The sequence below is a fragment of the Styela clava genome, chromosome 10 (assembly GCF_964204865.1).
Source record: "Styela clava chromosome 10, kaStyClav1.hap1.2, whole genome shotgun sequence".
NCBI classification, from domain to species: domain Eukaryota; kingdom Metazoa; phylum Chordata; class Ascidiacea; order Stolidobranchia; family Styelidae; genus Styela; species Styela clava.
In genome coordinates, this window is record NC_135259.1 from 20,692,110 (window position 1) to 20,718,784 (window position 26,675).

Below are 26,675 nucleotides of genomic sequence, written 5' to 3' on the forward strand. Positions count from 1 at the left end.
GTCACGCGATTGACTCAAGTTTTTTTAGAGTGTACATTCCTAAATATTGCAGAATGGCCCATGAAAAAGAATTCATACCTTTCTTGATAACTTCACAAAAATAACGAAAACTATTTAACACTCGAACTTCTGTTTGTGTATGTTTGTACCCAGAAGTTCCAGTAATCCAGGAAGCTTTGCACAAAAATTATGTTTTCTCCAAAACAGTGGTTTCCAATGTTTTTTATGTAGCATAACCCCAATAAAACATTCTTGAAGAAACCTCTTGTTCAAAACCTTAGTGTAAGGCTGTAAGAAAAATATTTAAGCTATTAATATATATGAAAGAAAATATGTATGAAATTGCACTTCAATTTACACTTTTTTTGGTGCTCCCGAAGTATGCGAACCAAGATGGCGGACAACGGAACGTAACATGGGTAACAGGTTAGGGTTAGGCGATAAGTTTTTCCTATTTTAGTCCTATTATCAGTTCGAAGACTAGCCAAGAGCCTCCCGTAGTATTTATACCTAAAATTACGGCCTAACCCTAACCTAGTACACATATTACATTCCGATGTCCGCCATCTTGGTTCGCATACTTCGGGAGCCCCCTTTTTTTAATACTATTTTGAAAGATATTCTTGACATCTTGCGGTGAATATTTAAATACAATCTAACATGATGTAGTTAATTCCAAGATTGGCAGCTCCGCGGGTCACAAAATTACTTTTGCATTGTTCGCGGGCCACAATAGTGCCAAAAACTTTGCTCGTTTAACTTCGCTAGTTGCCTCAGCAAGCCATAACACTAGTCAATTCAGTGACATTAGGGATGCAATAATATGTCAGAAGATTTTTTGCTTAATTTTATGACAAAACAACACGAAATGCGATTTTTTAATTCCTCTCCGAATGTGACGCGGGCCACAGATAATAAAGCGGCGGGCCACATGTGGCCCGCGGGCCTGGGTTTGGACCACCCTGATGTAGTTAATTAAACACACACGCTCAAACAAACGGGGATTTCCATATTATGTTGCTCACATTCTTTTGTTGCTATTAAAAACTTCAAGTGCCTCTTGGTGTAGGCCAGGGGTGTTTAACCTGCGACTCGTCGTGGGCAAAATGCTGTCTACAAGAAAAAATTGTGCGGCCTGCTGAGCAGTGCCAATTTTGAATGGTGTGTGGCCCTCGAAACATATCTGGTACGTGGGAGTAATTCCAAACGCTGTGCGTCGCAATGCTCACAACTGAGTCCAATTTATTATCTATACCAGAGGTGACGGCCCAGCGGCCCGCCATGGAATTTAGTGCGTCCCACGAAGCATTCAGGGGATTCAGAGTATGTTCATCATAAAGTCATAAACCTTCAGAAACTGTACGGAAAAAACGGTAGCGCCAGTGGTATATCTATTTCTGTTGGATCCAAAACAATGGAAGATCTCGAGAAAATGCCTACGTTTCAAAAATCGGTTGGTCGTGACAAGATGGATTTGTATTCAAAATGACTTTTTTTTTGTACAAGTAAATACAAATTTAAGAAAAACACCGCGATTTGGAATAATAAATTATTGAGAATATCGGTCGGAGACCGAAGACTTATCGATCGACACTGCGGTTTTGATCCATGACTCTATAGTGACACCGCGTGTGCCATCACTAATTAATTAACAACTCGCTAATTATACGACATAATTCATCTAAAATCAATAGGCTTCGGGTCCGAAATATGATGAATGCACATGCAAAACAGATTCAACTTTGCTTTCGTGAGATATCGCGTGCATCTAACAGACAGACAAACAGACAAATACCTATCAACATACTTACCGATCAAGATCGATAAGTAATAACAATACAGTTGCGGTTCTGGTTCGGAATGATTTGGGGATTTGGATTTCCGGCGCAATCTTCACTGCATAAACATAATTGGGTTATTTTTATATTTTTTCTTATTTTGAGCAGAAGTGGTGGTGTTTCTTGTGGTGGGGGCCAGGGCTTTGTACAGAGGATCCCGAAATACTTATCCGAAGCGTTATGCGCAAAGTATTTCATTGACGACCAATACGAGTCTATTTATAAATACTTGCTTTAATAATTTATTTGTGTTTTTAATGTAATCTGCGGTTACGTGAACAAATTGAGAACATTACTATGGAATATCACAGCACTCCCAGCCATGACAAGTGTTTCAAAGTACCCAATTATATGTAGTTTTGATTTGCTTTGTTACGAATTAGGTATACAAATTCAACCTGTTCTTGCATCACTGACTCCGCTCCATCCCAATGCTATTATTTTCAGGATATTAACGTCGGTGAAATCCGTATATCTGCGATGAAATATCAAAGAATGCAATTTATTTTAGTACAATAAAATTTGATTGTCCAGCAATACCCCGGTAGTCGACCAAAAATTGTGAATGGTGTGAAATCTGCGAAAACAGTTTAACTTTAGTTTAATCTAGTATGTGAGAGTATTTCCAACTCCTTTTCGTTGCAAAGTATGAGGTTACAATACTAACAGCTAGCCTGTGCGAAGCAAATAACGCACAATGGTTAAGATAGGATTAATTATCTCGGGGAGAGAAAAACAAATAAGACGGCTTAACCATATGGCGAACCACGGCCTCTCGTCCGTCTACCAGTCAATGTCTGGTATGGGATTTGTTAGTTATTTGTTTTCGGAAGCACAAGCTTGATGGTGGAGGAAGCCGTAACCAACCAGCGGTTCCCTGGAACACCCTACGGAGGTATAAGTTCAATGACGAAAAATAAGCTCGGGTGTTCGAGTACCACCGCATTTTTTAATATAATTTTCTGATCGACTACTGCTTGCCAAAAAAATGGCCCCGTTACCGATTGTAAAAAACCAACTCCGAACTTCACGAAATGCAAATTTTGATAATGAAAAGGAGTCAAGCCGTCTTTAATCTGCGTAAATATACTGTTAAAATCGCTTGGTAAACTCAATGCTTTTCGAGTTTCCATAGGAAAGTTGAATTTTTTTTATCCTAGAGTCCGCAGTTACGACTTCACAGCCAGGTTAAAAAACTAGGGCTGGGCATTTTCAAATATTTGGGGATTTCAGAACCGAATCGAATATTTTTTTCGAATCGAATCTCCAATATTCGGAAGATATGTAGTTGTATTGACTGTTTTATTGTAACGGTTCCCTCAGACACATAAATTAGTGAAAACACGTAATCTATCAGTCTGACCGTTCGCTGAGTGTTCACACAGTAAGTAACATATTTCATTAATAACTCACTCGGTAGAAAAGAGACATACTATGTCAGAATTGCATTTTACAATTGCAAAAACCGAGGGATTCATCTCGGCCTGTGGGCGGACCAAAAAACAAGATGGTGGCGAATCGAAATCTTTGTTTGACCTGTTTCAACTTATTTACAATTCGATTCGAAATGCCCAGCCTTACACCAAACAAGTCATATTTTACTCAAACATTCCATCTTAACACCTTTCCTCTCTCATTGGACAAATATGGAGAAAATAACAAAACAAAATTAACGTTTTAAAGTGAGACAATGTTTCTTTTATTTCCAAACATTTCACAAAACTCGCTATATTACAATACATCCCTCCTGGCGTGGCTATATGAAATCTACCAATCAGCATGTTTTTATGGGCGTGGTCATGTAGAATCCACCAATTAGCAGAAGAAAGCTCCAGATGATTCTATTTTGGATATTTTCTTAATCCAACCTTCGAAATGCTCGACTCTCATATACACACCGGGTGTGTTTTTATCACATCTTTGGCCGCCAGTTCCGTAAGACAACGTTGCAGCAACGTACCAGGTACAAGATCTGCATCTCTGACAGGCGACCGCACTTCCGCTGTCTCCCTGGAATAAATAAGGAACATCATTATGAAGCTTCTTCAGACAAGCATTTTACAAATGTTACAAGAAACGCAATACACTGTTGGGTATTTATTGATTGTAATTCAAATTTAGCTTCTTTATTGTTCTGGCACTTTCCCAATCTTATTTATTTTTTTCTATCGTAAACAGACCCAGTATTTAATACCATTATTCATGTGTATGCCATTGCGTTTCTTGTCGCAGTTGCTTGTCTGATAGAGTCTGACCTCGGTCAGACGAAACGTTGCAGAAATATATTTGTGTTAGTGTGCAGCAAGACTCTTGAACTGAATAGAATAGTCATTTTCACTCTTGCTACAGCATCCTTGCGTTCTACGCATACGGACCCGGCATATAAAGCAAGGAAAGGTAGTTAGTTTCACGCAACCTCAACTGTTAGTATCATTATCAGGCATTGGCTTCAGTCAGCTGAATGAAACAACGCGGACTTTTTATCAACTAAGTGCCCAGTATATTCCCCACCTTTTCATTTTCACTCGCTCTCACCCAAAGAACGGATTCGCGCCAAATTGTGATCTAGAGTAGACCAGTGGTTCTAAAAATGTCCTGCCGGACCCCAGGGCTTCGTGAATAATTCCACAAACTATTCGTTTACTGATTAAAATACTGACTTGGTTAATTTTGTAACTATTCAAAGAATTAATAACTGCAATATTAGAATTTGACAAAAATCAAATACGTCCAAGTCGTTAGAAAAAGTAATTTCGATTCACTCAGGGACATTAATAAATATGGCTATAACGCAGAGGTTTTGATACCAGGGGCCAAAAATTTTGCCCACCTGGACTAGCGGGCTATGAAAGTGTGACATAAAAAGTTACATTTTATGAACAGTGTTACAAAAGTAAAAGTGAAAAACAGTAAGCTTCGTGAAAGCCACTTTAACGTATTTTACAGTTGAGCAAATTAGTGCATTACTATAATCGATAATACTGTTAGAAAAATCGTAAAATTAGTTGGAATTTCGAGTTCAGGTAGACGAATACTTATGAGAAGTGTGTTTTCTTAGTCCTTTAAGCTTAATTCCATAACTGTTCTTATATCTTACCCTGCACGCATCCTTCCCTTCACTGAATCTCCCAACACAGAGGTTTTTTAAGCTCGATATATATTGAGTTTCAGGTATGTTCTTCAAGGCGTTCTGGCACGCATCCATAGGCAGTACTCGTAAAGTTACATGTCGCAGATCATCAGAAGCGGCGCCATTGCTCGTCTCGGCTGTAACAAGTAAACTTTGGGATAGAATTACGGTACTCCCGTAGTATGTGTACCAAGTTAGGGTTAGGTCATAATCTTATTCCGATTTTCGCTTTTTAAGTTCTATTACGAGTTCGGAGACTGTTCGTGTTAGACAAGTGAATAGATACTCCCGAAGTATGTGAACCAAGATGGCGGAAACCAAAACGTAGTATGTGTACTATGTCAGGGTTAGGCCATAATTTAATTTCAATTTTCCTTAATTTAGTTCTATTACGACTCACAAGTTGGGAGACTAGCCAAGTGACTCCCGTAGTTTTTGAACCTGAAATTATGGCCTAATAACCCGAACCTGGTACACATACTATGTTCTAGTGTCCGTCATCTTGGTTCACATACTTCGGGAATATCGCAAAATTTTGGGTACTCCGCGAATATTTTATTATGAGAAAACTTTGCTCAGAGATGAATATAGTTTACTTCTGAGTGAGTGCCAATTACTTTGCTGAGAAATAAGTCTCCTTTACGTCTGAGTGATTGCCCATAACTTTACTCAGAGATGAGTCTCCTTTACTTTCGACTGATCGTCCGTAACTTTGCTCGGAGAGGAGTCTCCTTTACTTCTGAGTGATTGACCGTAACTTTGCTCAGAGATGAATATACTTTGTTTCTGAGTGGGTGCCCGTCATTTTGCTAATAGCGAGTCTCCGTTACTTCTGGGTGATTGCCCCTAACTTTACTCGAGATGATTCTTCTTGACTTCTGCGTGATTGCCTGTAACTTTGCTTAGGGATTAGTCGTCTTTAATTCTGAGTTAGCGTTTATAACTTTGCCTAGAGTTGAGTATCCTTTTTCCTCTGAGTGTTTGCATAAAATGTATTACCACAATTATAATGGTTTTAGTGATTAACTTCATTTCCAGTAGTCGCTTGTAACTTTGCTCAGAGATGAGACCGCTTTATATATCCACTGTTTTTAAAAGGTTTAAAATAACTGGTCATGTCTATTAGGTACTCTGTAGTATGTGAACCAAGATGGCGGATAAGGTTAGGCCATAATTCGAATTACAAATACTACGTGAGTCTCTTGCTTAGTCTCCGAAATCAGAACGGAACTAAAATAAGGAAATTGGAATTAAAATATGGCCTAATCCTAACCTGGTACACATACTACGTCCCGGTGTACGTCATCTTGGTGCACATACTACGGGAGCGCCACCTATTACTTACAAAATCCGAATCCAGCGATGACACAGTTGGTGTCCTCAGGAACTCTTTCTAGTTTCGGAAGACAGATTGGTCTGGCCTGTGAACTAATCGTGATGTCGGTCTTCAACTGTGAAATGTAATAATATTTTTATGCGACGTACTTTTACGCTTTCCACAACGAACTGGGCTTGATTTGTAACGAACTCCTACAGTAAGGCTTACCATATATATGGCACAATTAATCGGGGACAGTGCTGATTGGACAACCTTAGTTCGATTTCGATGCTTAGTAATAATCAAACCATTGGAAAACTTGCTCTCTTTTTCGGCATTTTGAATAATTTAATGGCAGTACAGCTAAGGTAATATGCTAAATTGACGTATTAGACATATAATGATTATGACATAACAGATAACAATATAAATATTAAAAACGCGCGAAACTTCCAAATTTCTTACTCCTACTCACTACTCACCTCTATCAAAGCTATATCCGCCGTTGCCAGTGGATGCTCATAATCTTCGTGAGGGTGAAATTTTTGAATTTCTATTCTCTGGCTATTGACAGAAGGAGTGCTGATTTTTATACTACCAACTCGTATGTAAAAATCTTGAGCTGGGAAAAGACTCGCAAACCCTCTGTAACATAAAAGATTGCATACTTGTAGAGATTAGGCATTCTTACATAGTTTTCCATCCTCTGGTCGGACCGCTAGCTCTGACATGAGCAAACTACGACCCGCGGGCCAAATCCGGCCCATTGTGTTATTCAATCTGGCCCGCTTGATGCTGCCGCAACAAGACTAAAACCAAATATTGATGTTTTAGCTAGAAAATAGGTCTACGAATTTGTTGGGATTGCGATTAAATTTAGTTTTGGAACGAGGCTTATTGTTTTCCAATTTTTCTTTTATAACACTGTAAATATTTTCACAAAATGTTTCCTTCTTTCTTTCACGTCACACTTATATGACCCGCCAGTCTGGGTGGGCAACATTTCTGGTGCTCCCGAAGTGTGTGTACCAAGATGGCGCACAACCTAATCCCTAAACTGGTACACATACTATGTTTAGCTGTGCGCCATATTGGTACACATACTTCGGGAGTACCAAATTTTTGACCCCAAAAACCTTGTCCACCTTTGGTCTAACTTGTCAATCAGAAATTTTAAACCTCCCTTTTAAAAATTTCTCTTCTGAATCACATAGAATTCGTGTTAAATATCGATTACCATAGGAATGTTTACAAACTTTGAAAGGCATATAATGTACACAATAACGATCATAAAATTGCGTTTTACTTGAAAAAATAATTCGTGTGAGTGCGACTTGAGTTTTTTCTTTGATAGTTTACGCGAGATTAATATTAGTTCAAGTCTTCACGGTTAGGAAAACAGGAAACAATAAAATAAATATATATATTGACCTGGCGCTCCAGAAGTACATGTATCAATATGGAGGTAACTAATTTTGTCCGCCTACTTTACATGAAGTTGTGTAAAGGGACTGAAGCCCATGGGCAGGGGGTATATTCACTTGGCTAACACAGCCAGTCCACGAACTTGTAATAGAACTTAATTAAATAAGGAAAATCGGAATAAAATTATGCCATAACCCCAACCTGGTACACATACTACAGGAGTACCAATTTACCTTGTGCAATGTGCAGCTGACAGAATCCATCTCTTATGTATGATGCTCCCCCCACACACCGCTGATGCAGTTTTTTTGGACACCATGACTGCCTGTAATACAATTGTGTTCAAAATATTTTTATAAGGCAATCTTTCAATCCCTGAACAAGGCTCTGTACAAGTCACACCATACACGACGCGGCGGCACAATATTGAAATGCAATCAAAACCCAACTTTATTTATTATTCTATTTAATTCAAGAATCTTGCTGCACAATAACACAGACGAAACGTTACAGAAATATATTTGTGTTCGTGTGCAGCAAGACCAAAATTGAATAGAATAGTCATTTTCACTCTTGCTATAGCATCCTTGCGTTATACGAATACCGTTATACGGACCCACCCGCGCAAAGGCATAGACATAGACCAAGGAAAATAGTTAGTTTCTGTAATATACATAGCTATTTATCGTAGCTTGAAACGGTTTTTAGATCTTCAAGCCTATTAAAAACCCGGACTTTTCGGCCGGAGCCGTTAGCTGTTACGGTCTAACTTGGCAATTAGAAATTTCAGATTCTCTCCCTCAAACCACCTTTGGATATGTAAACAAAAAGAAATTTATTTTCCGTATTGCGCATAGGAATTTCTTATAGCGTGAAACGCATTTCAAACCCGCAATACTCTCAAAGACCAACGCTTTCCGGCTGCACATGCTTGCTGTTTTGGTCTAACGTAGCAATTAGAACTTTCAGACCTCTCATTTGAAAATTTCTGGATATGCCCTACAACAAAACTATATACTACAACAAAAACGCCAAAATCCCTCTCTGGAGAGAAATCCATCTTCGATGGAGAAAATTTAATTTAGTACTAAATTCCAGTAAAAGCGTGGGTGAGCGAACACGTACTACATCTTTTAACAATACCTTTCCTGCATTTAAAATCTGCAAGATTTAAACCTGACTTGAGGTTATGTTTGCTTTACCGAATCTATAATCGGTTCTTTATTTTGTTTTTATCAATTATTTTATCGTCTATTACGCTGATTATGAAGTCGCGGCGTTGTGGCTCATCTTGCTAAGCGTTGGGAATACGCTCGCCACCGCACCTCTGATTACTCTGCGTGGGTTCGCAAGTTCGAATCCCATGTGGGAATAGATATGTAAAAGAGGAGTGCTGGACTCCTCACCGCCATTGGGTGGTTCACGTAACCTCTGGTCGGTTACGGCTTCCACTACCGTCAAGTTCATGCTTCCGAAAGCAAATAACTAACTAATCCCATACCCAACATGGAATGGTAAACGGACGAGCAGCCGTGGTGCGCCATATCGGCTTTCCTCTCCACCGAGATAAATATGTAAATCCTATCATATTGAAATGAACTTATAAAATCAGCCTACCACCCATGGCCACTCTCCCAGCATGGACACGCTTCCTCCAAAGATACGTTGAAACGGATTCCTCTCTAAATGAAGTCCGCATTTCTCGTCGTGTTTCCTGCAACATTCAGACTCGGCGCCGTATCGATACGAATATCCAGACTGGCAAGGTGGAACTAAAATAATAAAATTAAATATTTTGAATTGTAGGATATTGAAGCAGAAGAAGATGAAAATACTGGGCTTCCAGAACGGCAATGATAACCATGGCGCCCTATTTTTAAAAATTTGTCTCGCCCCGCACCACAAAAATAACTTGCTAACAATACGTCACAAATATAAGATAGTAAGACGAAAGTATGTTTAATTCAAAAAACAGTACCCCAGTAGTATATGAACCAAAATGGCGGATACCGGAACGTAGTATGTGTACCAGGATAGGATGAGGCCATAATTTTAGGTACAAATACTACGGGAGTAACTTGGCTAGTCCCCGAACTCGTAATACAACCAAAATTGATAAAATTGGAATAAAACTATGGCCTAACCAGGTAAACATACTACGTTCCAGTGTCCGCCATCTTGGTTCACATACTACGGGAGTACCCAGAAACATGTTGAATATACGTGGATGGAACGTAAATATGAAAATAAAGAAATGTAAATTTCCAAAATAAGGCGTGCAAGATCAAATATAACCAATATTTTTAGTTTAATCAACGCCCTTTCCAAATAATTTCGACGCCCCCCATGTGGAATGCGCCTTATCGTTTGAGAACCACTGCTATAAAATCTATACAGGGTTAACACGAAGCACATTTACGGCATCCGGACGTGATTCGAACTTGCGTCCACAGGTTCAATATGCCAGAGCCTTACCTGTTTGGCCACCGGTTCAAGGTGTTAAATCAAACTACTCACTCGAAGGACATGGTTTAACGTTACAATCTTCGTAAGTCTTCTTGCATTTTTCAATAGCCAGGGGGCAAGGGTCAACCTTGAATCTTGTTCCTCCGCCACATTTTTTCGAACATTCCGTGTATTCTCCCCATCCTATGAGTAATGATATGAGATTTTTAAATTTATTCAGGGGGGATAGAAATCTAGGAGACTTGTAATGGGATTTCAATTTTATTCGGGGGGACAGGAATGCCGATAAGACGAATAAAAGATATGAAAACTTAGGAGATGTGGTATGATATTTTCAAATTTATTTAGAGGGGGGGGGGTGGAAAGTCGATAAGACGGATAAACCATATGAAAACCTAGGGGATGTGGTATGATATTTTCAAATTCGAGGGGAGAGGAAAACCGACAAGACGGATAAACGATATGAAAGCTTAAGAAGTGTGCTATAATATTTTCAAATCTTTTCGGGGGGCGAGGAAAAAAAGGAAAATGGTACTACAGGGCGAGGCACCAGGACTGGGTATCGAGCAGCGACACCCATGACATATGTCTAACAGTAGGCTAATAAATAAATAACAGTAATATATAAGTCAAACAATCATTGTTAATACAAGTTCACGTTAAAGTAAGTCGAGGCGACCAGGATACCAAAATGACGCCCGATCCAAGGCGAAACGGATAACGACTCCGAGCACCGTCTTGTGAGTAACGACAGCAAAAGTCTGTACAGTAACGGAATACAGATATCAACCAGGAGATTCGAAATTGCAACGCTCCCCACCTTGATTCAAAATCATTATAGAACATTACCTTTCACGCATGGCTGTACGTTGCACTGTTGGCAAACTCCTCTGTAATCACAGGAGCGGCTGCCGCCACATTTCGCAGAGCAAGGGAAGTTCCAGGCTGCAATTATAAATAAATACCTGCTCACATGAATAAAATGGTGACCGTACATTTGAACCCAGGTACATTCGAACCCATGGGTTAGGGTTAGTATGGGTTCAAGTATCCGCAAAACAAAACAATTTCAATAGGTGCAATAGTATGCAGGTGCAATTGTCGTGGATTCAAATGTACGTGGGTTCAAATGTATGGCAACCGAATAAAAATACATAATGTGTTTTTCCCTTGTCGTGACTTAAATCATTTCCGTTTACTGGTGCATTTAATACTCCAAGGCTGAGCGATAGTCGCATCCTCTTCTCTTGTCTTTCCCGCTCAATTTTTTGTGTGTAGTTGGTTATACGGCCCATCGACAGAAAATGTTGTACGTTGGGTAGAGCGCTAGACATTGAACTATTCAAAAATTTCGAACGGAAATAAATATCTGAATCTGGCTTGCAAGTACCTCGTTCAGAGCGAAAAGATTGACTAGACGTCAAATGAAAAACGATTTTTTTTATAACGATGGGAAGTACCGAAAAGAACAAGAACGAACTATAGGTCCACTACTGTGTTTTCCCGAAAATAAGACCTAGTCAACAACGCAAAATCTTTGTTTGACCTAGTCGATAACAAAGAATCTAGTCGATGTCCAATAACAAAAAATCTTACTCGGTAATGGTTTAGGATTCGGGTCAGGCAGCGAATGTGGGCATTCTTTATTCGTCTTGCAGACTTTTGTATATGTTTCACAATTCCCAAAAAAAGTTCTGCAAACTCTCTTTGTTTGCTTTCCAGTGCCGCACGTAACGGAGCACGGAGACCATCCTAGAAAATAAAAGTGATTTTTAAATATATGCATAAATGACCCGTTTACCATCATTTCCCCGAAAATCGTACGATTTTCGTGTCCCATGGGATATTCAATTGTGTGCTTTCCCATCCCATACCATGGGACGTTTCCCATGGGATTCCTATTCTCGTGGACAAGCTGGAGTCTATTTTCACGGAGTCAGAGTTACAATTGGAGACTCTTAATAACAATGAAGAAGTCGAAATTTAGTACAAAAATTTAAGCATTAAGTTTATCAGGTACTCCTGAAGTATGCGCACCAAGATGTCGCACAACCTGAACCCTAAACTAGTACACAACCTGAGTTCAGGTTGTGCGCCATCTTGGTGCGCATACTTCAGGAGGTCCGTTTATCCATCAAACTCGAAATGCCAAATATTGAAAGAATACGTTGCAGTTTACAACGATATATGTAAAACAAACGGCGCTCCAGAACTATGTGTATCAATATGAAGATAACTAATTTTGTTCGTAATAGAACTAAAATACGGAAAATCGTAATGAAAGTATGGCCTAGCCCTAATCTGGTACGTACACTACGGGAGTATCAAAAAACGAACACAAAAATATACAATTTAGTAACATGTTATTCAGAGATAAAGTTTTGATTTCTATCAATTTATAAAAAAAACGTCTGTTCTAAAACAAGGGCTTTTTTTTAATTAAATTTTTTTTTCTGTCTCTTTTTGTATTTTTTATTGAAATACATCACCGTGGCATCGCCGTGAAACTACGCCAAAATGTTGCGTTCTGGGGGCTGCACACACAGCCGGAATAACAATTTCGAAAATTAAAAAAAAATTCTTGCTTTGAGTTTGACTTTATTCGCATAACTTTATCGACAAATTAGTACCTTCGTGACATTTGAATTACCAAGAATGTTTACCGGAGAAATCAGGAAAACGGTTCGAGTAAGAAAATGCAAGAAAATTTATGAAACATAGCTCACGGGCTTAATACATGTTTTTCATAAAATAAAGGCTTTATTACGGTAAAATTTGTTCAGTTAATTTGAATTATCATACTTTGTTTTTAAGGTTAAAGGTATAGAGTTCGCAGGTATAGAAATTCATTTATCAGGCCGTATTTCAAATTTTTTGATCTTTCAAACGGTAAATATTGGGAATTATTAACCTGAACAAGAAAATTTTGAAATGTTTTAAACTGACATTATTTTTTCACAGTCTAAAAACAATTTAAAATTGATTGTCAAGGCCATTGAGGTTTGAGGGCCTGGGCTTTAGCCGACCTTGCCTAATGGTATACCCGGCCCTGGTTCGAATGCCATAGCGATGTAGGTATGTATGTTTATTTGCCTCAAAAATGTAACAGTATCTGCATAATAGTTAAACAGTATAAAAGAGACGGGATACATGTACAATACCTTACTGGCCTAAGACACAGATGTGCGACATGCACCCCAACAAGTATAACTGCAGTTTAGGACTGCTGCGTTATAGTAGGACAACAGACATGAAATAGACAAATAAAGCTCTTGTACAAGTACAATACACAGGACAAAGAGGTACGGCACCACGACGATATGTACAATAGTCAGTTTATGGCACGTTCATGTCCCAGGTTTTGATGTGAAGGGATGTGATGTGAGTATAAATCGTATTTTTGTGTTTTACAGAAGATTGTACGAAACAAGTAAAAATTTGTTCGGGACATGAGCTTGCCAAAAACCAACGTTTGGTGGGACCACGACACAAAAAGATTAGGTTCCAAGAAGGTAAACAATAAACGACATATGTAAAAATTCTTTGACACAGTTCTTTCACACAGTTGTTAATCATAAGTTGAATGCGACAAAAGAAATGAGAACAATAGAGTCTGGCATAAAATGCAGGTCAATTTCGTAGGCGTTATTTTGTGGAATTTATTGTCACCACGTCTCAGCATGATACATTTAAATTTGTATAAGATGATCTTTTCATTAGCGACGCTCCAACGAAGTAACTGTACAAAGCTAATAAACCGTAAAAATATGCAGGAACTAGAGACAATAGATCAGTGGGTTGCCCGAGACTTGTTTCCTGAGCAATGGGAGTTGGTTGCATCCACGATGACATTTAGTCAAACGGAGATATTTTCATCTGCCAGTCTTTTCTCAAATTTTTTTCTCCAATCATCAAAACGCCCTTTGTATCTGAAAAATAATGCCTGGAGAGTAGAATGTCCTTACTGCACGAAAGACAATATAATTCCAATAAATGTCTTTTGATCTAAATTCGGACGTCGTTTTTGAGCTTTTAATACTGTTAGGCAGTGGATTCCAGAATTTAAGACCAAACATGTGATCGATTCTTGTGCTATTGATTTTCTCACATACGGAACAAAAAATTTATCGTGATTTCTGCTATTTCGAATATTATTATTTATTCGATCACGATCGGAGCAATTAGGGAGTTGAACAGTAGAAGATAAAAACATCAATGTGCAAATCTCAAGTATTAGTAAACCTTCAACACGTAGTAGTTAGCCAAGATTGAATATTAGTAAGGTCAGCATTAGCTTTTTCAATAAGGTCTGGTAATTTTTTCCCATGTAGGAAATGGGTGGTGTCGTCAGAAAATAGGATAGCATCGGAGTTCCTGAGTGATTTAGAGAAGTTATTAATCATAATTAAGAAAAATATAGGCCCAGAAGTGACTCTTGAGGGACCCTAATTGTTAATTCGCACTCGTTTGCGATCAGCCAGGTAATTGCGTAACCACGAAAGGCAGTGGTCCCTAACACCTATGTGGTAGAGTTTGGAAGATATGATGGTCAATGCAATCAAAAACCCTAGATAGGTCAAGAAATAGTCCGAGAGTATAATGGCCTTTTTCAAAGCCACCCAGTATTTTACTTGTAAGTAGAGACGTAGCCTGCGAAGTGGTATGTCCCTTGCGAAAACTAAGTTGTTGATGGTAGAAAGAACTTTTCCGTTTTAAAAAGTTAACTAATCTATTGTACATTACTTTTTCTAAAATTTTTGAAAAAGACGGCAGTAAGCTAATCGGGCTATAGTTTTTGACATTTTTCATGCCTCCGCCTTTGTGAAGCGGTACAAGTTTAGCGATTTTAAATTCATCAATAAATTTTCCCGATTGCAAAGAAAGATTAAAAACATGTCCATATATGATCGAGAATTGTCGCGCTGTTTTTAGTTATTCTGGTCGGTTTGGTTACGGTGGGATAAAAAGAATATTGGTTCATCAACTCAGTCAATTCGTTGACAAAACGGTGCGAGGTGTCCATCAGGTCGTAATTAAGATCACCCATTAGTATACTTTGTCTTGATAGTGAGGGCAAAACAGTGTTCATTGAATTTTAAAAAAATCTTTATTTCTAGAATTATCAGACAGTGGGTATCGGTAAATAGTACCACAAGTTACAATTCGGTCTTTGAGATAAACGTCAACAAATAATGATTCGATTTCTCTTCCATTATGGACAATTCTGGTCTGGTTTAAAAGGTAATGCCATCTCTAATATACAAGCCTACTCCACCACCTTTATGGTTGCTTCTTGCATATGAAATTAATCTGTATTCACGTAAATTTATATGTGCGCCAACTTGGTCGGGTCTAAGCCAAGTTTCGTTAACTGCAATTATATCGGGTCGACTAGTCATTGATTCTAACAAAACTTTCAGTTTGGCAAAATTTTTTGGGTTTGCAAGTGAACGCATATTTGTGCACATTGTGAGAAGATAACCATTTCGCTTTGAGCTTGGACAAATATCTTCAATATCGTTTGTACTTATATATTGACAATTGCATAGACCTGAAGCTATTTCGTCTTGGTCGTTGTCGATGATATCAGAGATAAAAAGGTCATTCAAAGCTAATGGGTCTAAGGTGCTTGCCCCACTTGGAATAGGAGTTATTTTAAATAAATTAATCACTTCTAATCTTGATAACTGCCAGAAGGGAAGATTGCTATTAAGACAGTATCTACAGCACCAGGGAACACAGTCGGGTTCCTTTTCTAATCTTTTGTATTCACTTTGGGATAACCCACTGCATTTTAAATGGATCCAATATGAACAGTGGTCGCAAAAAATACCGTATTCGTTATTTTTCACAATTTTACTACAACCATGGCATGATAAAGCATTATTGGATCTCCGCTCTATAGGAGACCCTTATTATCAGTCGTTCTGTCTGTCTGTGTATCTGTCTATCTGTTTAGATGTAGCGTCTTAATGGCTGGACCAATCTGGATGAAATTTTTCACATGGGTTATCCTGTCACCCTAGTAATGTGCGTTTTATCGAAAGTCCAGATAAATGTTTCGTTTCCATGGTAACAACGAAAAACGCTCCGATCGTTATGAAATTTTTCACAGTTTATCGCCGTTTTCTCGCCAACCAAGTCGAAAATTAAAATTCCAAGAGCGCTTCCTTCCGCATGGCAAAGTACTCTTTTCAATAAGTCGTCTTTGGTCTCGATACTTCATAAACTGGAGAAGCCTTATTTCAGTGAACATAATTTCCCCATTTAGTCACAGTATATCAGTCACGTGAGTTATGTCAACGGAACGCGCAGCGTTTGAAATGAACTCAACGGAACTGGTGAGCCGGTGCAGGTGTTCTTGATATACGGAATTATTATTTGCTTGAGATTTGATGTACTTCTCGCTGTTAGTGGGTGGTTCACCTAAACGCTGGCTACAGTTTCTTTAACTATTTAGGTCTATAAATTAGGATTGCTATATCCGAATCAAACTGGTAAGCAGACATCGTTGTATAAATATGATAAATAAATAATCCTAATAAACCGTAAAGTACCGGGAAAATGTTGAGTCTTGCATGTATATATGTTCCTTCAGCTTAAGTTGTAATCATAATGCCTAGGGGATTTCAGTGAACATCATTTTCTCATTCAGTCACAGTATATCAGTCACGTGAGTATGTCAACGGAACGCGCAGCGTTCGAAATGAACTCAACGGAACTGGTGAGCCGGTGCAGGTGTTCTTGATATACGGAATTATTATTTGCTTGAGATTTGATGTACTTCTCGCTGTTAGTGGGTGGTTCACCTAAACGCTGGCTACAGTTTTTTTTTAACTATTTAAGTCTATAAATTAGGATTGCTATATCCGAATCAAACTGGTAAGCAGATATCGTTGTATAAATATGATAAATAAATAATCCTATTAAACCGTGAAGTACCGGGAAAAATGTTGAGTCTTGCATGTATATATGTTCCTTCAGCTTAAGTTGTAATCATAATGCCTAGGCGAAAGAAAACTATTAAGCGATTATTGGAAGCACAAACAAGCCAAAATTTGGACGAATGTTGCAGCAGCAGTCAGATTGAAGATGACCCGCATAGCGTACAGTCTACTAGCCATTCCATTGTACCGAAAACCATTCTTGTGAGGAAGTATTCAAAGGTACGACGGGGAGGTGTTTCGCAGCGACTAGCCAGACCGCAACAAATAATCGTCAGCTAGTGCAAAACCTACTCGCCTCTCGCCTATTTCTTGCGAGGAAATTTTCATGAATTCATTTCCAAGCGCACAAATTAAAGAGATTTAAATCTGAACGAAGTTAGGCCGACCACTAAAGTGCTACAGAGACTAACATGAATTGGATCCTCGCGATATACTGTATGCCGCGCGCCTGGGTGTCAGCGGAGATCCTGGACGCCTACCGGCTTGTTATTATTTTTTCTAGTCATTAATTGATACTTTCTGATACACTATTTAACCGGTGTACTACGATGCTGGTACGCTTATGGGATTGCTAGTTATGCGCATATTACATCTAGCTGACACAATTCCTATGCTAACATCTATATCGTTGCACTAATTTAAGACTTAGTTTAATTTTACTATATCATCAATTGATTTAAATACTCGCCTTTCGCCATTGAATGCTCCATACATTGTCGAAAGATAGTCGTTTCCGGGCTTCAGTCAATAAGATGCGGCGTCATTCGGTTAGACTCTTGATTCGAAATACCATTATTATACAAATGGGGTAAAACAAAGATTCCACGATTCCGAGTGAAAACATCATCATAATACCGTGTTTTTCCGAAAATAAGACACTGTCTTCAATTTTCTTTGGAAAATAACACTAGGGCTTATTTTTGAGATAGAGAATAATGAGATTTTTTATTATACAAAATATGAATACCTATTTCCATTTACTTATAAATACCACGTTTTTATTTTAAATAACTGCTACATATAACATTTTAACCATTTAAAAAAATTAGAAAATATTTCTTGCTATCGACTGGGACGCAGTGGTTCTCGAACTTCATCGTATTGTGACGCCCTTCAAAAATATTCTCAAGTTGCGACTCCCCGTGAAAATACGTATTGATACCTTTTAATAAAAGACCTTTTTTGCAATGAGTTTCATATAAACGATTATACAAAACCTAACGACAGTCAGTGAAATCGTAATTAATGGGCCTTGGTAGAAAAGCCTGCTTTATATAAATACGAAATCTCAAATAAGATGGGAGTGCGCAATGCTTTTTGAACCAAGCACAAATAATCTTTATCTACAGAAAACCGAATTTCCAGAATTAAACTTTCCTATCATAGCAACATCACAGGTAAGATCGATTTAATCTTTCTTTATTTCCAGTGAAAGTAGAAGATATGGGTTGTTTGAAAGGTTCACAAATCGCAAAATTTTGCGACGTCCTAGCAAAATTGAAACGACGCACTTCCACGAAATTGAGTCAAAAATATAAAAATAAAATTCGCGCTATCGACTAAGTCCTTTTTAAAGGCGAGCTCTTATATTGAAATCTTTTTAAAATTCAAGCTTGGTCTTATCTTCGAGGAAACACGGTAGAATGATGGCGCTTGCATAACAATGCATATTCGGATTGTGAAACCCGATTTGCGGTTTGCATAACAATGACGGCTTTAATCGTGAGTGCGCCTCGAAACATATTACATATCATATTTTTTCTAAATGTTTAATTGTTTCAAATGACGTGTTTATGAATCAAAGTCATTTTGCCGTTCTATGTGTTTACTTTCTGTACGTAGGGTCTATTGTTACGTAATATAAGAGATAAACCCTACATGCTGCCATTTCGTATAGGCTGCAGTTTATTTATTTGCTGAACCGAGTGCATCAAACTCGAGTGATTTCTTTAGCATTTTAAAGGAAAACCAGGCAGTGATAAAAAGAAAAAAGAAAGTTTTGACCAATTTAATACATAACAATCAAATAATACAGCCGTTTCAAACAAAACAGGCAAAAAAAACTTGATTCAAAACAATTGTTTTAAAGTAATTACTTTTGAACAAATCTCTATTCAGAGGGTTATTCACAACCTATAAACATTCTTTTTTGTTCACAGCAAATACCGAATTGACAATAATAAAATATGAGAATATCGGTTGGAAACCGAAGACTTATCGATCGATAGTTAGGGGATCCCCCAAAACAGAAACTGCAGTTTCGATTCATCCGCTCTTGTAACTTGCGCACTGCGCATCGCGCACACACACTCGGCGGGTTTCAAAATTCTCTCGCTTTACAAAAATCTAGATCACTATATCAATAATTGATTGATAACTCGCTAATTATACGACATAATTCGCCCAAAATCAATAGGATTCTGGTCCGAGATAAGATGAATGCACATGCAAAATCTGGAGCAGATTCAATCTCGCTTTCGTGAGATATCGCGTGCATCTAACAGACACACAGACAAATACCTATCAATATACTTACCGATCTTAAGATCGATAAGTAATGAGTAATGATTACCTTCTGCCCATGAATCTTGCGTACTTCCGTAGTGTGTGTACCAAATTAGTGTTAAGCAATAATTTTATTCCGATATTTCTTATTTTAGTTCTATTACGAATTCGGGGACTGTCTGTGTTGTCCAAGTGAATATACGCCCTGCCCTGCTCATAGGTTTCAGTCCCTTTATACAAGTTGATGTGAAGTAGGCGAACAAACTTAGTTACCGCCATATTGGTACACATGCTTCTGGAGCGCCGAATTTTGCGTGATTGGACAATCAAAAAATAAATGAAATACAGCTACTTTACTTACTCTGTCCGCAGCTTTCTCCGACAAGCACTGCCACAAAAACAATTAATATATAGCTTGAATACATCGCTAAGTTCTGTTAAAGATATTTTTGATTAGATCATCGGTTATTGATTAATGGTTACCGGTTACCGGTTATTGGCTTTTGGTTTCGTGTTATCACTTATTGAATACCGGAATCAATTCTTCCTTGCGGTTATCCGTTAATAGTTGCCGGTTAGCGGTTTTTAGTTGCCAGTTATTGATTACCGGAATCATTTATTCCTTACGGTTATTCATTAGTGGTTATCGGTATTTGGTTACGAGGTATAAGTTATTGAATACAGGAAGTCCTCGCCTTACGACGTTGTTACTTATCGATCTTAAGATCGGTAAGTACATTGATAGGTATTTGTATGTCTGTCTGTCTGTCTGTGTGTGTGTGTGTTAGATGCACGCGATATCTCACGAAAGCGAGATTGAATCTGCTCCAGATTTTGCATGTGCATTCAGCTTATCTCGGACCAGAAGCCTATTGATTTTGGGCGAATTATGTCGTATAATTAGCGAGTTATCAATCAATTATTGATATAGTGATCTAGATTTTTGTAAAGCGAGAGAATTTTGAAACCCGCCGAGTGTGTGTGTGCGATGCGCAGTGCGCAAGTTACAAGAGCGGATGAATCGAAACTGCAGTTTCTGTTTTGGGGGATCCCCTAACTTTCGATCGATAAGTCTTCGGTTTCCAACCGATATTCTCGTTTCGTTCTTGAGACGCAGTGTAACCTGAATTTCAGTGCAAGTCGGAACAACCAAAATGACGTACAGTATCACTGAAACTGTGTACCATGTGACTAAAGCTTAGTGATTATTCGTTCATAATTGTAATAGTTCGCAATTGTCCACATCATTTACGATGTAAATGCCGAAAACCAATGAGCCCAAAGCCATGATTTTCTTGATAACAATGATCCAGTTTAAGGCCTTAGATATTATAGTACAGTATTATGTTTTATATTTTTATGAATTGCGCGTTCGTAACCTCGAAACAGCGTAAGTCGCGACCGTCGTAACCCGAGGACTCCATGTACAGGGAGTCCTTGACTTACGACGCAGTTCCGTTCCTGAGACTCGGTGTAACCCGAATATCAGTATTAGTGGGAACATTATACTGTACAGTACTACAGCGGTACAGTGCATGAATTACTCTATACACATCGTTCTGTATTGTAAAATATGGTACTGTACACTAATAAAATGTACAAATAATGCAAACTAGAAAATCGGTTAGAAACCGAAGACTTATCGATCTAAGGTTAGGGGGTCAAAACAGTGGTCTTACTCCAAAGTGACGCCGTGTGTTCCATCACTAATTAATTAATAACTCGCTAATTCTAAGACACAATCCATCCAAAATCAATAGGCTTCTGATCCGAGCTATGATGAATGCACATGCAAAATTTGGAGTAGATTCAACCCCGCTCTCGTGAGATATCGCGTGCATCTAACACACAGACAAACAGACAGACAAATACCTCTCAAGATCGATAAGTAATAAAAACTTTATTAGAAAAACAGAAAACAATTCCACATCACGTGAATAAAAACAAACACTGTACAGTATCTTAACATATTTTTTTAGCTATGAGTCCACAACAAAGGGCAAAAGTAAAAAAAAGGATCAAACAAAATACGAAAAATCGGCTTAAACAATCAAAATGACGTGCAGTATCACTGAAACTGCGTACAGTACTGTATCACTGGAACTGTGTACCATGGTTGCCAGATCCCAGCGATCAAAAAAAGCCAAATCAAGACATGAAAAAAGCCAACAATTTGACCAAGTACAAAAGCCCCATGATTTGTCAGATTTTAAGCGCTTTGCAACAAACTGATGATGATGTAGAGCCATCAGTTCATTCAGTGAGGCACACAAATAGAAAGTAAAGTTCCTATAAAACTGTAGAAAGTAAAATAAGTATCAAGCGGACAGCTTCATTTTACCATTCAATATATACAATACAGTGTGAAGCTTCAGTCTGTCAGTATGTAATATACCTACATGTTTCTACTTAAACTTACGATATACCTTTCTCCCTATATCAGTATATCGTGCTTTACTATTGAAAAATTTTTCCCTTTCAAATTTATAAACCATCAATTTTATTAAAAAATTATCTAACCCCCTGCCACTCACAGGTGGACCACTGATATCTAATTCAGTAATTTTAGCGTAGTTAATCACATCGTTACTGCAATTGCAATTGCAGAATTAAACTAAAGCTGAAAGCTCATATAAATCATATCAGGCATAATGAAAACTAAGTTATACAACTATTTTTAGGAAACAGAACGTAAAACTGACAAATAGGCAAAACTTTAAAAATGAGGCAATGTTTACAACCCTGCTTGAATATCTGTCTGAGCAGCTGCAGAAACTGCAATTATTTCTTATTGGGTATGGTTAAAAATTAATGTAACAAACAAGGAAATCGATGCTCCAAGAAATCCTAATGTAAAGTAGCTAAGTACGTTGTTACGCACTAAATATTGTATTTCATATGATTTTAATAATAGACACTAGAATAGACTTGAAAAAAGCCAAAGAAACGCCAAAAAGCCAAACGAAAATTCTGACGCCAAACGCGTTTGAAAAAAGCCAAAAATGGCAAATTTGGCGTTAAAAAAGCCAATATGGCAACCCTGCTGTGTACAGTACTGTACTGTACCATGTGACTGAAGCTTAGTGATTATTCGTTCATAATCGTAATAGTTCGCAATTGGTCACGTCATTTACGATGTTAATAACGAAAACCATTGAGCCCAGAGCACCGATTTTCTTGATCACAATGATCCAGTTTATAGGCTTGGTTGTTACAATACAGTATTATCTTTTATATCTGTATATGTTCGTGAAGTGCGTTCGAAACAGCGTAAGTCGCGACCGTCGTAGCCCGAGGACTCCCAGTACATGAATCAGTTATTTCATACGGTTATTCGCCAATGGTTGCCAGTTATCTTCTATTCATTCAATAATTACTGATTTTATTTTCCAGCAAATGTTGTTGTTGCTACGTGCCATAAAGCATTGGGAACCTCTGATATTGCCCATTACCTTAGAAAATGAGTGGTCGAGCAATAATTAGGTGATACCCTAACCTAAACGAACTTGCTCTAAGTCTAATATAATCTGAAATAACAAAATCAAAGGAAACAAATTGAATACCGAGGCAAAAACTAAACACTAACTACCACTTTCATAAATGCATTGTCAGGACTTTAGAATTTGACGATTTACCAAATATTCTCCCTTTGGCTAAACAACAATCGTCACAGTTTCGAACGCAAAATAGATGTTGTAAAAACATTAAAACTATCTATCAAAACAATCTATCTATCAGTATTTATTCCAATTATATTTAGGGACTCGTAACATTGCTTCAGTTAAGAAATACTCTATTCATAAATATTGCGGGTTCGTCAATGAAAAAGAACTCATAAATTTCCTGATAAATTTTACGAAAAGGAAGAAAAATTATTCAACACTTGAACTTCTGTTTGTGTATGATTGTACCCAAAAGTTTCAGTAAACCTAATACTAGCAGAGGGCCTTGAGCTATTAAAGGGAACCACTTCTTTAAAATACTACATTCCTAAATATTGCAGAATGGCCCATGAAAAAGAATTCATACCTTTCTTGATAACTTCACAAAAATAACGAAAACTATTTAACACTCGAACTTCTGTTTGTGTATGTTTGTACCCAGAAGTTCCAGTAATCCAGGAAGCTTTGCACAAAAATTATGTTTTCTCCAAAACAGTGGTTTCCAATGTTTTTTTATGTAGCATAACCCCAATAAAACATTCTTGAAGAAACCTCTTGTTCAAAACCTTAGTGTAAGGCTGTAAGAAAAATATTTAAGCTATTAATATATATGAAAGAAAATATGTATGAAATTGCACTTCAATTTACACTTTTTTTGGTGCTCCCGAAGTATGCGAACCAAGATGGCGGACAACGGAACGTAACATGGGTAACAGGTTAGGGTTAGGCGATAAGTTTTTCCTATTTTAGTCCTATTATCAGTTCGAAGACTAGCCAAGAGCCTCCCGTAGTATTTATACCTAAAATTACGGCCTAACCCTAACCTAGTACACATATTACATTCCGATGTCCGCCATCTTGGTTCGCATACTTCGGGAGCCCCCTTTTTTTAATACTATTTTGAAAGATATTCTTGACATCTTGCGGTGAATATTTAAATACAATCTAACATGATGTAGTTAATTCCAAGATTGGCAGCTCCGCGGGTCACAAAATTACTTTTGCATTGTTCGCGGGCCACAATAGTGCCAAAAACTTTGCTCGTTTAACTTCGCTAGTTGCCTCAGCAAGCCATAACACTAGTCAATTCAGTGACATTAGGGATGCAATAATATGTCAGAAGATTTTTTGCTTAATTTTATGACAAAACAACACGAAATGCGATTTTTTAATTCCTCTCCGAATGTGACGCGGGCCACAGATAATAAAGCGGCGGGCCACATGTGGCCCGCGGGCCTGGGTTTGGACCACCCTGATGTAGTTAATTAAACACACACGCTCAAACAAACGGGGATTTCCATATTATGTTGCTCACATTCTTTTGTTGCTATTAAAAACTTCAAGTGCCTCTTGGTGTAGGCCAGGGGTGTTTAACCTGCGACTCGTCGTGGGCAAAATGCTGTCTACAAGAAAAAATTGTGCGGCCTGCTGAGCAGTGCCAATTTTGAATGGTGTGTGGCCCTCGAAACATATCTGGTACGTGGGAGTAATTCCAAACGCTGTGCGTCGCAATGCTCACAACTGAGTCCAATTTATTATCTATACCAGAGGTGACGGCCCAGCGGCCCGCCATGGAATTTAGTGCGTCCCACGAAGCATTCAGGGGATTCAGAGTATGTTCATCATAAAGTCATAAACCTTCAGAAACTGTACGGAAAAAACGGTAGCGCCAGTGGTATATCTATTTCTGTTGGATCCAAAACAATGGAAGATCTCGAGAAAATGCCTACGTTTCAAAAATCGGTTGGTCGTGACAAGATGGATTTGTATTCAAAATGACTTTTTTTTTGTACAAGTAAATACAAATTTAAGAAAAACACCGCGATTTGGAATAATAAATTATTGAGAATATCGGTCGGAGACCGAAGACTTATCGATCGACACTGCGGTTTTGATCCATGACTCTATAGTGACACCGCGTGTGCCATCACTAATTAATTAACAACTCGCTAATTATACGACATAATTCATCTAAAATCAATAGGCTTCGGGTCCGAAATATGATGAATGCACATGCAAAACAGATTCAACTTTGCTTTCGTGAGATATCGCGTGCATCTAACAGACAGACAAACAGACAAATACCTATCAACATACTTACCGATCAAGATCGATAAGTAATAACTATACAGTTGCGGTTCTGGTTCGGAATGATTTGGGGATTTGGATTTCCGGCGCAATCTTCACTGCATAAACATAATTGGGTTATTTTTATATTTTTTCTTATTTTGAGCAGAAGTGGTGGTGTTTCTTGTGGTGGGGGCCAGGGCTTTGTACAGAGGATCCCGAAATACTTATCCGAAGCGTTATGCGCAAAGTATTTCATTGACGACCAATACGAGTCTATTTATAAATACTTGCTTTAATAATTTATTTGTGTTTTTAATGTAATCTGCGGTTACGTGAACAAATTGAGAACATTACTATGGAATATCACAGCACTCCCAGCCATGACAAGTGTTTCAAAGTACCCAATTATATGTAGTTTTGATTTGCTTTGTTACGAATTAGGTATACAAATTCAACCTGTTCTTGCATCACTGACTCCGCTCCATCCCAATGCTATTATTTTCAGGATATTAACGTCGGTGAAATCCGTATATCTGCGATGAAATATCAAAGAATGCAATTTATTTTAGTACAATAAAATTTGATTGTCCAGCAATACCCCGGTAGTCGACCAAAAATTGTGAATGGTGTGAAATCTGCGAAAACAGTTTAACTTTAGTTTAATCTAGTATGTGAGAGTATTTCCAACTCCTTTTCGTTGCAAAGTATGAGGTTACAATACTAACAGCTAGCCTGTGCGAAGCAAATAACGCACAATGGTTAAGATAGGATTAATTATCTCGGGGAGAGAAAAACAAATAAGACGGCTTAACCATATGGCGAACCACGGCCTATCGTCCGTCTACCAGTCAATGTCTGGTATGGGATTTGTTAGTTATTTGTTTTCGGAAGCACAAGCTTGATGGTGGAGGAAGCCGTAACCAACCAGCGGTTCCCTGGAACACCCTACGGAGGTATAAGTTCAATGACGAAAAATAAGCTCGGGTGTTCGAGTACCACCGCATTTTTTAATATAATTTTCTGATCGACTACTGCTTGCCAAAAAAATGGCCCCGTTACCGATTGTAAAAAACCAACTCCGAACTTCACGAAATGCAAATTTTGATAATGAAAAGGAGTCAAGCCGTCTTTAATCTGCGTAAATATACTGTTAAAATCGCTTGGTAAACTCAATGCTTTTCGAGTTTCCATAGGAAAGTTGAATTTTTTTTATCCTAGAGTCCGCAGTTACGACTTCACAGCCAGGTTAAAAAACTAGGGCTGGGCATTTTCAAATATTTGGGGATTTCAGAACCGAATCGAATATTTTTTTCG

At 38.0% G+C, this 26,675-nt stretch overlaps 1 protein-coding gene across 1 annotated transcript; it reads right to left on the minus strand.

Annotated features, from left to right (window-relative positions):
* Nucleotides 1-3,482: 3,482 nt before the first annotated feature.
* LOC120338371 (serine protease 27-like) lies at nt 3,483-20,059 on the minus strand. The gene is made up of 10 exons (XM_078117435.1): nt 19,991-20,059; nt 11,774-11,929; nt 11,027-11,122; nt 10,229-10,360; nt 9,329-9,483; nt 7,945-8,036; nt 6,769-6,931; nt 6,314-6,419; nt 4,936-5,105; nt 3,483-3,848 (listed from the first exon to the last, which is right to left on the minus strand). Exons 1-10 carry the CDS (start codon nt 20,052-20,054, stop codon nt 3,654-3,656), a joined length of 1,329 nt encoding a protein of 442 aa, XP_077973561.1. The 5' UTR covers nt 20,055-20,059; the 3' UTR covers nt 3,483-3,653.
* Nucleotides 20,060-26,675: the final 6,616 nt, after the last annotated feature.

What these genes read in the sequence shown, in the direction of transcription:
- LOC120338371 (XM_078117435.1), bottom strand. Translation starts at nt 20,054, where the DNA reads ATGTATTCAAGCTATATATTAATTGTTTTTGTGGCAGTGCTTGTCGGA. An exon ending in GAATCCTAAACCATTACCGA is followed by an intron (nt 11,123 to 11,773) that starts GTAAGATTTTTT and finishes TTATAATTGCAG; the next exon opens with CCTGGAACTTCCCTTGCTCT. An exon ending in CGTACAGCCATGCGTGAAAG is followed by an intron (nt 10,361 to 11,026) that starts GTAATGTTCTAT and finishes CATTACTCATAG; the next exon opens with GATGGGGAGAATACACGGAA.